The sequence below is a fragment of the Labeo rohita genome, chromosome 23, assembly GCF_022985175.1.
Source record: "Labeo rohita strain BAU-BD-2019 chromosome 23, IGBB_LRoh.1.0, whole genome shotgun sequence".
In the NCBI taxonomy this organism is placed as follows: Eukaryota; Metazoa; Chordata; class Actinopteri; order Cypriniformes; family Cyprinidae; genus Labeo; species Labeo rohita.
This window is the reverse complement of record NC_066891.1, coordinates 21,961,296-21,973,884: the sequence shown is the minus strand read 5'-3', so window position 1 is coordinate 21,973,884 and position 12,589 is coordinate 21,961,296. Positions and strand designations below refer to the sequence as shown.

Here is a 12,589-nt window from a genome sequence, read left to right as displayed (position 1 = left end):
ACATCACAGAAATTCTACTCATTTCCACTAAAAATACCATTACTAAATTTACAAATCATTAACTTATAACCATTGAAACCATTAAAAAATGTATTCTGTAGTAGTGTGTATTGGGACATGTTCCATTAGGATTTAGTGACTGTAACAAGCCCACAACAGAAGGCAACCAATTACCAGTGGAGACCAACAGGCACCATTACAGTTACCATTAAAACCAGTACAATTCCCATTATAATTAGTAAAGTTATTAACAATTTGGTAATCTGCCTCCAACCGTAAACATTTTAGAAACACGCTACATTTATCTGCACACATGTGTTTTCCCACACATCTTTTTTGGTTTGGAGGTTATCCCAACTCCAAATTTTCCTTTGATTATATCCTTGTTTTCATCAAAAAGCTGGGCAAGAAGTAACAGCTGTTTTGCGTCCAGTTTGGTTTTCTTTTACGTTTGCATGTCTTACAATCAGCCATGATTATTCTATTCTGTTAATTAAAAGGCTGTTTATATGCATATCTTCTAACTGTTTATAAGATGCACACATGTAAGAGGCTGGCAATTAGCTGAACATGCTTGTTTAATTAGTGACACTTTAAAATCTTTATTTAAATGTGGTAACATTTTTAAGCCTTTATTTGAATATGGCAACACAATATCTTGCTCTACAATATTATATCTATGAATAAATCTGACAGAGACCCCTATCAGCCAATCACAGTGTGCATAGTTAGTAAGCACGTTGACATCATCCATAGCAACGAGGTCAACCCCACCTTACTCTTATCTTAAGACTTATCTCTATTCCTTAGTAAGAGTTTGTCTCAGCAACTTTGTGAATAGGTTTTAAAAGAAAACTGTTAGTGGCCCAGGAGTTTTTGTACCCATAAACATATCATTTTTGCATTTTTTTTTCTGAGATATACTACAAGAAATGTTATTTTAATTTGATTTCAGATGTTTGAATAAAACCTTTTGAATAAAATCTTGAATAAAAACTACATTTGTTCAGGGTGAAAAATAAAAAAAAACGAAATATTATTGCAGTTTACATATTTAATTACTTGTTTTGTACATCATTTTTAATAGTTACACTACTTTAATAAATAAAAAAATGACATACATTTCAATTTATTATTTTATTACAGTTTTTTTTATTTTGTGGTTTCTTTTGAAGATCAGAGATTGGTGAAAAACGCACTTTGGCACAGACAACAGCACTTCGGACAACTCCTCAACTCTCAAATCTGTTGTAAAGTCCTAAGTCCTCTAAACCAAACCAACAGAAAACTTATGTAAAATTAATTTGCTGTATTTATTAATGCATTCTATAAACAAGTACATTCCTGAATGCCTCTCCAGTCCACACAAAGACTACTTTTCCAATTTCTTTTTTCCTTTACAACCTGACCTGATAACACAAGTACATTACCATCTATTTGATGTAAGTTTTATCATTCGCTCACCTGCAAAAAAGCATTAAACATCCCCTTTTGCAAGCTGACATGATCTGCTTTTTTAAAAGTACATAAATAAGAGGCTTAACAGGACACAATGTTTTCAGATGATGCTCTCTCTCACAAATGTGCTTATAGGATAAAACCTCAACTATATGGACAGGAATGAAGTTAACATTAAATTATTATTCTACTTCATACTGTCCACTGTGTTTTTGTTGATTAGGATTGTGTGTTTATGTGTGTGTACGTACCTCTTTGGGCGAGAGGATGGAGATGTAGTCTTCGTAGATCAAACGCGCCTTCTCCTCGATGGCACTCTTGTTGATCTCCTTCTTCAGGTCCTCGCAGGCTAGCCAGAAGAGCATGTTCTCCTCGCTGTACTCCGTCCGCAGGAACTCACGGAACTTGTTCCGCCCCGCCGGGTTCTTCATCAGCTTATCGAAAGACTGCGCCCACTGTTTAATCTCCTCTATCGTCGGTTTGGGGCTGAGAGAGAGAGAGAAAGAGAGTTAGAGAGAGAGACATTAGGTACTTTCACTTCCCTAACAAACGTAATAATCCATTATGACTTAGTTGAGAGAAACAGCTCAACCCTCATGTGTGTGAGCATGTGTGTGTTCTCACCAAGGTTCACATGGAAAGGGCTCCAGCTTTGTGTCCTGGGCTTTCCTCCGCCCTCGTTTGTCATCTTCACTCCTAACAGTGAGACTAGAAGGTGGTAAAACGGCATTGAGAAATAACAGCAGTGTCTGAACAAAACAACACAATCTAGACACACACAACACACTCACATACAACACGCAAGGCCCTTCAAATATGTTTTCAGGTGAATTCATGTCAGCCCAAAACATTTTTATTTATTTATTTTTATATTTTTGCTCTTTCATGACTCAAGAAACTTACATCAATTACACCAAAGTCACACCATATATTCAGCTGGACTACACTGCTCATGCTGTATAGCTTTGAATCACTAAAAAAAGAACCAGTTCATAAGAGTCATTTGTTCATGAATCTGTTGAACCACCCATGGTTTTGGATCACTAAAAACAATTGGATCATGAAATTCATTCAGCTGGACTACACTGGTCATGCTGTGTAAATCACTAAAAAGAATCAGTTCATAAGAGTCATTTGTTCATGAATCTATTGGACCACCCATGGTTTTGAATCACTAAAACAACTGGATCAAAAATCACCAAAAAGAATCAGTTCATAAGAGTCATTTGTTCATGAATCTATTGGACCACCCATGGTTTTGAATCACTAAAACAATTGGATCATTAGAGTAATTCAGCTGGACTACACTGGTCATGCTCTATAGCTTTGAATCACTAAAAAGAACCAGTTCACAAGCATCATTTGTTCATGAATCTGCTGGACCACACATAACTGAATCACTACAAACAATTAAATCATAAGAGTCATTCAGCTGGACTACACTGGTCATGCTGTATAGTAATAGTCATTTGTTCATGAATGTGTTGGACCATATGGTTTTGAATCACTAAAACAATTGGATCATTAGAGTCATTCAGCTGGACTACACTGGTCATGCTCTATAGCTTTGAATCACTAAAAAGAACCAGATCATGAGAGTCATTTGTTCATGAATCTGTTGGACCACACATGGTTTTGAATCACTAAAACAATTGAATCATTACAGTCATTCAGCTGGACTACACTGGCCATGCTCTATAGCTCTGAATCACTAAAAAGAACCAGTTCATAAGCGTCATTTGTTCATGAATCTGTTGGGCCACACATAGTTGAATCACTAAAACAATTGGATCGTAAGAGTCATTCAGCTAGACTACGCTGGGCATGTTGTATAGCTTTGAATCTGTAAAAAGAAGCAGTTCATAAGAGTCATTCATTCATAAATCTGTTGGTCTACACATCATTTTGAATCATTAAAAAAACTGGATCATAAGATGGATCGGAATTACTAAAAAGAACCAGTTCAAAAGAGTCATTTGTTCATGAATCTGTTGGACCACACATGTTTTGAATCACTAAAAAGAACCAGTTCATAAGAGTCACACATTCAAAAATTTGTTGGACTATACTAGTCACACTGAATGATTTTGAATTACTAAAAATAACTGGTTCGTAAGAGTCATTTATTTCCAAATCAGCTGGAATATGCTTATAGCTACGCATATGGCTTCGGATCACTAAATATAACCTGTTTATAAGACTTATTTTTTCATCAATTGGTCAGGCTACATTGGTCATGCTATATGGTTTTATGGTCATTTATTTAGGAATCTGTTGGATGCACCGGGTTTTTTGAATCACTTAAAGGAACTGGATCATAAGCATTCATTCTATATGGCTTTGAATCACTAAAAAGATCAGGTTCATATGAGTAATTCTTTTGGTAATCAGCCAGACTACACTAGTCATGATGTATGGGTTGTATCACTACAAAAAGAACTGGTTCATAAGAATAATTAATTCAGGAATCTGTTGGACTACACTAGACACACTGTATTTTTTTAAAAATTAACAAGAACGGGATTATAAGTCTCATTCACAAGGTAACTGTTTGGACTACGCTGTTCATGCTGTATGACTTTAAAAAGAACTGGTTCATACAAGTCATTAATTCATTGGTTGGAACACTGATTGAAAGGCTTTGAATCACTAAAAAGAATTGATTTCTGAAATATCTACAGAATAAGCTACAACATTTAAGTCATTAAGAGGTCATCAGAGTTTGGACCTCAGTGGTCACTGTAAACAGCTACTGTATGTGCACCGGGTGTGCTTGAAGAATGAGTGTGAATGGGTAAGTGTGTGAAAGATGTGTGGGTGTGAATATGGCGCCCATTTCCTCCGGGGATTCTGGTGAAACGAGAGCAATCTTAACCACATTTACTCTCCTGACTCATAGTACACTTGAATTTCACTCATCCACAGAAGCACACACACATCAATTAACGTGTGTACATTTACTGAAGCATGTATTCACCTGTACTCACAAACACATATCATATATCACATTGAAAAACATATCACATCTCATTCACACACATATAAAAATAACTGAGTGTTGTGTTGAGGGATCTTGATATGACGGCAGGAGGGAGAACTTCATAACACATTCATATTTACGAGTGAAACTGAATATTCAGCCGGAAATGACACAGGACTGATTTTATCCACAGGGATTTGATTGTATCATAAAAATTAGGCTATGATATTATAGGTTAATGTTATTTTCCCTCAACCAGCAGTGGTATTACAGTTTGACAGAAAATTCTGAAAACAAACATTTTGTTTTTTTAGGAAAGCATGCAATGATAAACTGTACACAACAAAATTAAGATGTTTGCGGAAAACATTCCAGGATTGTCTCTATATAGTGGACTTCAATGGGGATTAGCAGGTTGAAGGTTCAAATTGCAGTTTCAATACAGCTTCAAAGGGCTCTACACAATCCCAGCTGAGGACTAAGGGTTTTATTTATTGAAAGATTTATATACTTTTTAACCACAAATGCTCGTCTTGCACTAGCTCGACCTCATGCATTACATAATCACGTTGGAAAGATCACGCGTGAAATAGGCGAAAATACCGACCCAGTGTTTACAAAGCAAACGTGCAAAGAAAGTTAAGCGCCCTTTTACAAAAAAAGGTAAAACAACGATACTGGATGATTTTGAAGTTGGAGAAGAAAATGAGATGACTTTTTTGCCCTATCCTGCTTTTTTGAACTGGAGTACACAGGCGAAGAACTAACCACGTGTGACCTTTCCAACTTGATTATGTCATGCATAAAGTCGAGCTAGTGCGAGATGAACATTTGTGGTTAAAAAGTATATACATTTTTATTTATTTTTTTTAGAAAATTACTGATTTCTCAGCTGAGATCTTGTAGAGCCCTTTGAAACTGCATTGAAAATGCAATGTGGACCGTTAACCTGTTGGCTCCCATTGAAATCCACTATATGGAGAAAAATCCTGGAATGTTTTCCTCAAAAACCTTAATTTCCTTTCGACTGAAAAAAAGAAAGACATGAACATCTTGGATGACATGGGGGTGAATAAATTATCAGGAAATTTTAATTTAATTTTAATTAAAATTTTTCATCATTACCCTTTTAAAATATAAAATCTGCGAATTTATGAATTAATAAAATTGGAGCGAGGCTGGAATGCACCAAAGCTAAGGGGTGGGACTAAGACAATCTGTACAACATACAAAAGGAAGGCTGCAAGGATGACATATGTGACCCTGGACCACAAACCCAGTCTTAAGTAGCACAGGTTTATTTGTAGCAATAGCCAAAAATACATTGTATGGGTCAAAATTATTGATTTTTTTTTTTTATGCCAAAATTCATTAGGATATTAAGTAAAAATCATGTTCCATTAAGATATTTTGTAAATTTCCTACCATAAATATATCAAAACTTTTTTGATTAGTAATATGCATTGCTAAGAACTTCATTTGGACAAATTTAAAGGCGATTTTCTCAATATTTTGATTTTTTTTTGCACCCTCAGATTCCAGATTTTCAAATAGTTGTATCTCGACCAAATATTGTCCTATCCTAAAAAAAAAGCTCATTTATTCAGCTTTCAGATTATGTATAAATGCATAAATTGACTCTTATGACTGGTTTTGTGGTCCAGGGTCACATATTTTTGTAGGCCAAAACCTGGAAGTGTGTTGTAGCACTTCCAATTCCATCGTCCTGAAGTCAGCGGGGTTTTTTTTTATAAATGTACTTTTGGTTTAATGCCTGAAATAATGTCTTTGGTTATTTTCACATTGTATTGAGACATAAAAATATGTCAAGTCTTGAAAACGGTTCCTAACAAATGGCTTAAAGGGACTACAGTACTTGAAGAGAGAACCAAAAGTGATGCTACCTTTCTCGTTGGCCTACAAAACACATCATCACTGTAGCGCTCTATATAGAGGTGAATATAATCTTGGTGAAGGAATGGATGTGGAATGTAACACTAGCGATTGTGATGAGTGGAATGTACCATGGACACAGAGACAGGTGAGTGGGTCGTACCATGAGCAGCTACAGCAGCAGCACCAGCAGAAGCAGCAGGTGTTGGGTTTCTGTGTGGGGGAGGGATGCTGGGCGCGGCTGGGGGACGTCTCGCTCCGCGTCATCGGAGACTCGCGGTCTGCCGGGACAGGGCCTGTGTACTGATACACATTAGAGTAAATACCCAACCCTTCACGGACACACACACACACAGGAAATCCTCTACATCTGGTGACTTGAGTTTGGAAATTAGCATGCACATGGTCATGAGGTCATAATCGGTCCATCTAAACCACCCCACACGGTCATAATCTTCTGACAAACAGACAAATATTAGCCTTTCCACTATCAATCCAGCCTTAAAAGGGGCCAAGACGCAACCCGTCACCTAAAGCAGCCAATCAGAATGAAGAATGAGGGATATCAGTGAGCATGTGACCTGATCCAACCAATTACATTTCAGATGTCTGGCCACAGGGCCAGTGAGTGGAGAAAAGAGACACAGGGAACAGAAGAAGAGTGTTAAACCATTGTGATACATCATGGGATATGGGAGTAGCTTGATTTCTGTCACCACAAGCACAAATATAAACTAACCGGATTAACCTGAGAGTAACTCAAATAAGTAAATGTATACACTACAACTATAAGAACGCTTCTTCAGCTACTGTATGGATACTTTTGTTTCGTGAACTTTTATAAAACACACTTTTCACTACCATTAGATTAATCTGTCTACTACAAGGTGGTTATACACACCGCACATCAGAGAAGAATTGTATTTTTCTAAGAGTCATGAAAATTCCCACCATATCTCAAGTGACGTACTGACTTTAACAGCAGTCAGTGGCATAAACAACATTTTACGGTTTGATTAGAGTAAAATTTGGATGATGCTCACAAGTATTGCATTACAAATGAAGTTAAAGAGGTTTCATGTAAGAATTTCTAGAGTTTAGCCAGCTTTAAAGTGGAAGATGTCTGTGTTTTTTGTCCAGTGCGCATTTGAACTTTCTGTAATAGTTGCATACGAGTCCCTCAGTTGTCCTCAGTGTGAAAAGATGGATCTCAAAACCATACAGTCATTGTTGGAAACAGTTCACATACACAAAAATGCTGAAAAACCAAAGAATTTGAGGGATCTGAAGGATTTGTCTGAATAACAGCAACCAGTTTAACTGTTCAGGACAAACAAAGCACTCATGAAAAACTATCACTAAATAAAAAAAACAGCTGTGGATCATTCAGATAACAACATTCAAGTATTAAGAATCAAGCGTATGTAAACTTTTGAACGGGGTCATTTTTAGAAATTCAACTATTATTTTCTCTTGTGGACTATATGTAAATGTCTCTGTGAAATATCTGATTCAGGTCAGTACTACATAAAAAATAACATGCATTTTGTATGATCCCTCTTATTTTGGTAAAATAATGAACATTTTGCAGATTCTGCAAGGTGTATGTAAACTTTTGACCTCAACTGTATATATGCACACTTTTCATCACTACTTGTCAAACTGACAAATGTACATTCCTATAATTTAAACTCTTTGTGTTTTTACAAACTGAGTGACGAGTCAATGATTTTCTGTGGTAATCGACAGCATGATCCAGTATTGAACCTGGAACATTCCTTTAAAGTGGAACAGAGAGTGGGGTGTTGTGTTTAAACTCTGTTCTCCTCCCCCATATGACCTTCTCAATTCAGAGGTTATTTTTAATTCGCTAAAAGGCCTAAGCCATAATTCTTTTCCAATTACATTTGGGCCAGCTGTCCTAAATAGAGAGGCCCTGTCCCACTGCATACCGAACATCTCTAATGCCATCACAATAGACACACAAACATACATGTGTGTATGTGTGTGCTGAGGAACGGAAAGAAAAATCACACAGCATTAAAACAAAAGGCTTTTGTGTTGTTTAATGACAACTTCAGATGCATGTAGAGTGTTTTAAAATCCGAACTTCCATATGCACAAACAGACAACCGCTCTACAGTCTCAGAAACTTCCACAGCCTCTGGCAAATCCAACAACAAACCCTTGAGTGTCTGTAGACGCGAATGAACGGCTGCTGTGAGTGAGGAAAAGTTGCTCGCTGTAATGAGGAAATGCAAGTTAAAATGCGTGAGGGTGACGGGGAAGTAGTGCTTTACACCCAAAATGGCAGTACAATGTGGCAGACTGTGTCCCTGTCCTTGTGAGTCTGCCTTTATGGAAGTAACTGGAAGCACGCAGCCTTTTATGGAGTTCTGAGGCTGGTTGTCACAACATGATGGTCACCATGTCAGGATGCTACTGTCCCATTATGTGAGACATTATGTAAAATCATCACCGATACATCTGCAAATAAGGTGTTTCCAAAATGGAATCTAGTTAATGAAACCATTCAATTTGATGTACTCTTAAAGTTTCTAAAATGAGACTTTTGCGTGTCCCAAAGAACACTTTTTTCTTAAAAGAACATTTTTTTTTCTTAGTGCTAAGAATGTTTTAATAATCTGAAGAACCTTTTTTAACTATAAAGAACCTTTTGTATAATGGTTCCATGGATTTTAAAGGGATAGTTCACCTAAAAAAGAAAATTCTGTCATGAATTACTCGCCTCCATGTTGTTCCAAACCCGTTCATCTTCAGAACACAAATTTACAAAATATATTTTGGATGAAATCCAATAGTTTCTGACCCTGCATAGACAGCAATGCAACAACGCTTTCAAGACTCAGAAAGGTAGTAAGGAAATCGTTAAAATAGTCCATGTGACATCAGTGGTTCAACTGTAATTTCATGAAGCTACAAGAATACTTTTTGTGTGCAAAGAATTAATCAACAATTTCTATACAAGACTAATCAACAATTTCTTCTTTTCTGTGTCAGTCATGTGTGGTACTGTCATGAATATGCGTCGAAGACACAGGAAAGAGATGAAATTGTTAAATAAAGTCGTTTTGGTTTCTTTTCACACATTCTCGTAGCTCCATAAATTTACAAAACGTCACATGGACTATTTTAAAGAGGTCATTTGATGTTGCTAAAAAGAACTTTATTTTGTGTATTTGGTGTAATGAAATGTGTTTACGCGGTTTGAGGTTCAAAAAACACATTATTATCCATATACTGTACTGTTGCTCCTCTTTGCCTGCCTTTCTGAAATGCACGGATTTTTACAAAGCTTAACGTTCTTAAAGTGAGGTGTGCTCTGATTAGCCAGCTATTCAGTGCATTGTGATTGGCCGAATACCTCGAGTGCGTGAAGGAAAGGTTATGCCCCTTACCACGTTGTGATGCCGTGTCCCGGCACGACGAGACAAAAACAATAAAACCCATTACAAATTAAGCATTTGTTGCATCCAGTGAGAACATAATTACAGATTATAATGACTCATACTGTCTTTTTATGCGTTGCGTTGCGCCGCGTAAACATAACACCATGTCTGCATTTGTGATCGTAGAAACGACAAACAACAAGCACTTCTCTACACTGCTTAAAAACTTGTATTTGAATATCCAGTAGAAAATTCTGTAAATATGAAAACGTGCTTACAGGCTGTGAGTCAGAAGCGCCAGACTGTCCTTGCAAAGGAATTGCCACACTATACAGTGTGCACAGCCGGCATTGTAGGCTACTCTCTCAGCTTCAGGAAACAGTCCTCCGTAAAATGCGCTGCTCGCACTCAAATATTTGCGTTGTACACTTCTGAAACAGTGTTGTAAATATAACTTAACCACTAATTATTAGCTGTGTACTCATTTGGAAGCCCAAACAAAGCAGTTTCGCTTTCTCAACGAAACACACAGTGTCTCCACAACATGGCGGCGGCTGCAACAACACTACAGCGAGAATAAAGGTTGCGGCTTCTTTCTTTGCATGGACATATGGGTGGTGTTATTCAAATCTTCCCACACAGTGATTTTTGAAAATTTTTTTTGATTTTGAAATTTTAACTTTTATAAAGAATATCTCTTTGGGTTTGAGACTTTAATCTTTGCAACTTTACAGATCTTATATATGCACAAACAGCTTGTAATGTTCCAAAGACAAAGACGTTCCAAAGACGTTCCTTACTACCTTTCTGGGCCTTATACTTGTCCTGTATACGCAGGGTCAGAAAGCTCTCGGATTTAATCAAAAATATCTTTATTTGCATTCCAAACATGAACAAAGGTCTTAAGGTTTGGAACGACATGAGGGTGAGTAATTAATGACAGACTTTTCATTTTTGGGTGAACTATCCCTTTAAAGGAGCACTACAGCATAGCAAAAGTAATCTAATCGTAAATCTAATACAAAATTCTAATATCAACAAATCTGGTATCAATGCACTATGTATCCCTAAGAGAAACAAACTAAATAATTAAGTAATGCACCTTTTAAAGTATTAGCCAAATGTGTCAGCATTGTTTCTATCAGTCTACTAAACAAACCAAGTTACCAAGCAGCTACAATGAATTATATCTTCTGCTTTCTTTTCTCTTAGCCTTCGACAGGCTGTAAAGGAGGTAGGAGGAGACATCCCCTCAACACCTACTCCCTCGCTGTTTTCCTTTCCTGACTTTCATTTGATTTTCCGAAAGTTTTCACAACTTCTCTCCTCGTTCCCTCTCGTGCGTGAAATTCTCTGTGCCGTAAAGATGGCTGCAGCCGCCTGAGGTATTTTTAGCTTTTGGCAGACCCCCCCATTCATCCTCCCCTCTCCAGCTCTCTTTTTCTTTGCTGGAGAGCTATTTTCTGCGCCAGGGTCAGTGGTGGCCAGAAATTTTGACAACACACTCCACACTTCACAAATACTGTCGAAGCAAACAAGGGATAAATCCTCCCCCATCTCTTCGTTCTCGCAGCACGTGGTGTTGTATTTCCCTCCGGAGATTCTGTCTGCATTAAACACCTCTCCTGTTTGTTTTTTTAGTGTTGCACAATGACAATCTCAAATGAGGTCTTGTAAACATTTGTGTTTTTGTTTAGTCTGCGTCTTTCTTTTCTTCTTCTTTGCTTACTGCAATCAAAGGCTTGCAAGTTTCCTCGACAGACTACACAAGGATACAATATGAATGAACTGCAGAATGAATGGCATGTAAACCATAACATGCTTTACGTATTTACAGGTCTAATATATGATTCGGCCAAACATGTAGACACAAAAGTGTGCGTGTTGGTCCGGTGCTGAGGCGTTGTGGCAGCTCAGTCCTTTCTAATCTTGTTAACCCTCCCTCCAATCCTGTTAGGAGGGATTTGGTCAAGTCCTGGCAACCCCAAATACCATCCCATTTGACCCACAGTGAGAGGGTGCAGTTCACAAAGCAAGAGAGAAAGTGAGTAGATGTGAGACAAGAACTTATGTCGCTTTCTTCTAGGTTTCAGATGCAAATCCCAAGGAAATCTTAACAAATATTGCACAATAAATCCTTGTGGTAACTGGATGCCAGTTCTTTTCAGTGGCTTTGTCATGTGCTCCAACCCAAATGGAAAAACATGTATAAAAATGATCCCTGTAGACCTTTATGACTGTGGCCCTGTTTACACCTGAAATTAAAGGGACAGTTCACCCAAAAATAAAAATTCTGTCATTAATAAAATTTTTGATTAAATGCGAGAGCTTTCTGACCCTGCATAGACGGCAATGCAACTGACACATTCAAGGCCCAGAAAGGTAGTAAGGACATCATTAAAATAGTCCACGTGACATCAGTGGTTCAACTGTAATGTTATGAAGCTTTGAGAATACTTTTTGTGTGCAAAGAAAACAAAAATAACGTGTCTAGTTTAAAAAAAAACACATGAATGAAGTAATACAATACAGAAATACAACCCAGAGGAGATCTATTTCTGCAGAGATATAGAGGAGATATAGAGGAGAGGCAAAAAGGTGTTAGCAAGAGACAGGATATGGTGTAAAAATGATATAGGCCACTGGGAGCTCCAGTGTCATCGGGGCCCTTGCTAAGCACATGGCAGAGGCAGAAACTCTGAGAGTGAGAACCGGAATGGAAGCATGCTGGGACGTGTCTCTCTGGGTGGTGTTGCTGTGGTGCTGGAGGACTGAATAAAGCTCTGCTGTTCATGCCCGGGGGCTTAAAGCAATTAAGAGCTCATTTGAGAATTAATCTGTGTGATTA

At 37.5% G+C, this 12,589-nt stretch overlaps 1 protein-coding gene across 5 annotated transcripts in view; it reads right to left on the bottom strand.

Moving 5' to 3' along the window:
- rgs19 (regulator of G protein signaling 19) overlaps positions 1–12,589 on the bottom strand; it is a 51,622-nt gene that overhangs the window by 11,527 nt on the left and 27,506 nt on the right. For 4 of the 5 annotated variants that reach the window (XM_051096767.1, XM_051096771.1, XM_051096769.1 and 1 more), the window contains 3 exons: positions 6,495–6,634; positions 2,083–2,166; positions 1,710–1,944 (listed from right to left, as the gene is read on the bottom strand). In XM_051096767.1, the coding sequence (XP_050952724.1) occupies positions 1,710–1,944; positions 2,083–2,166; positions 6,495–6,634 (459 nt within the window). The remainder of the gene's footprint in view (positions 1–1,709; positions 1,945–2,082; positions 2,167–6,494; positions 6,635–12,589) is intronic. The other variant, XM_051096768.1, reaches the window with a different exon arrangement.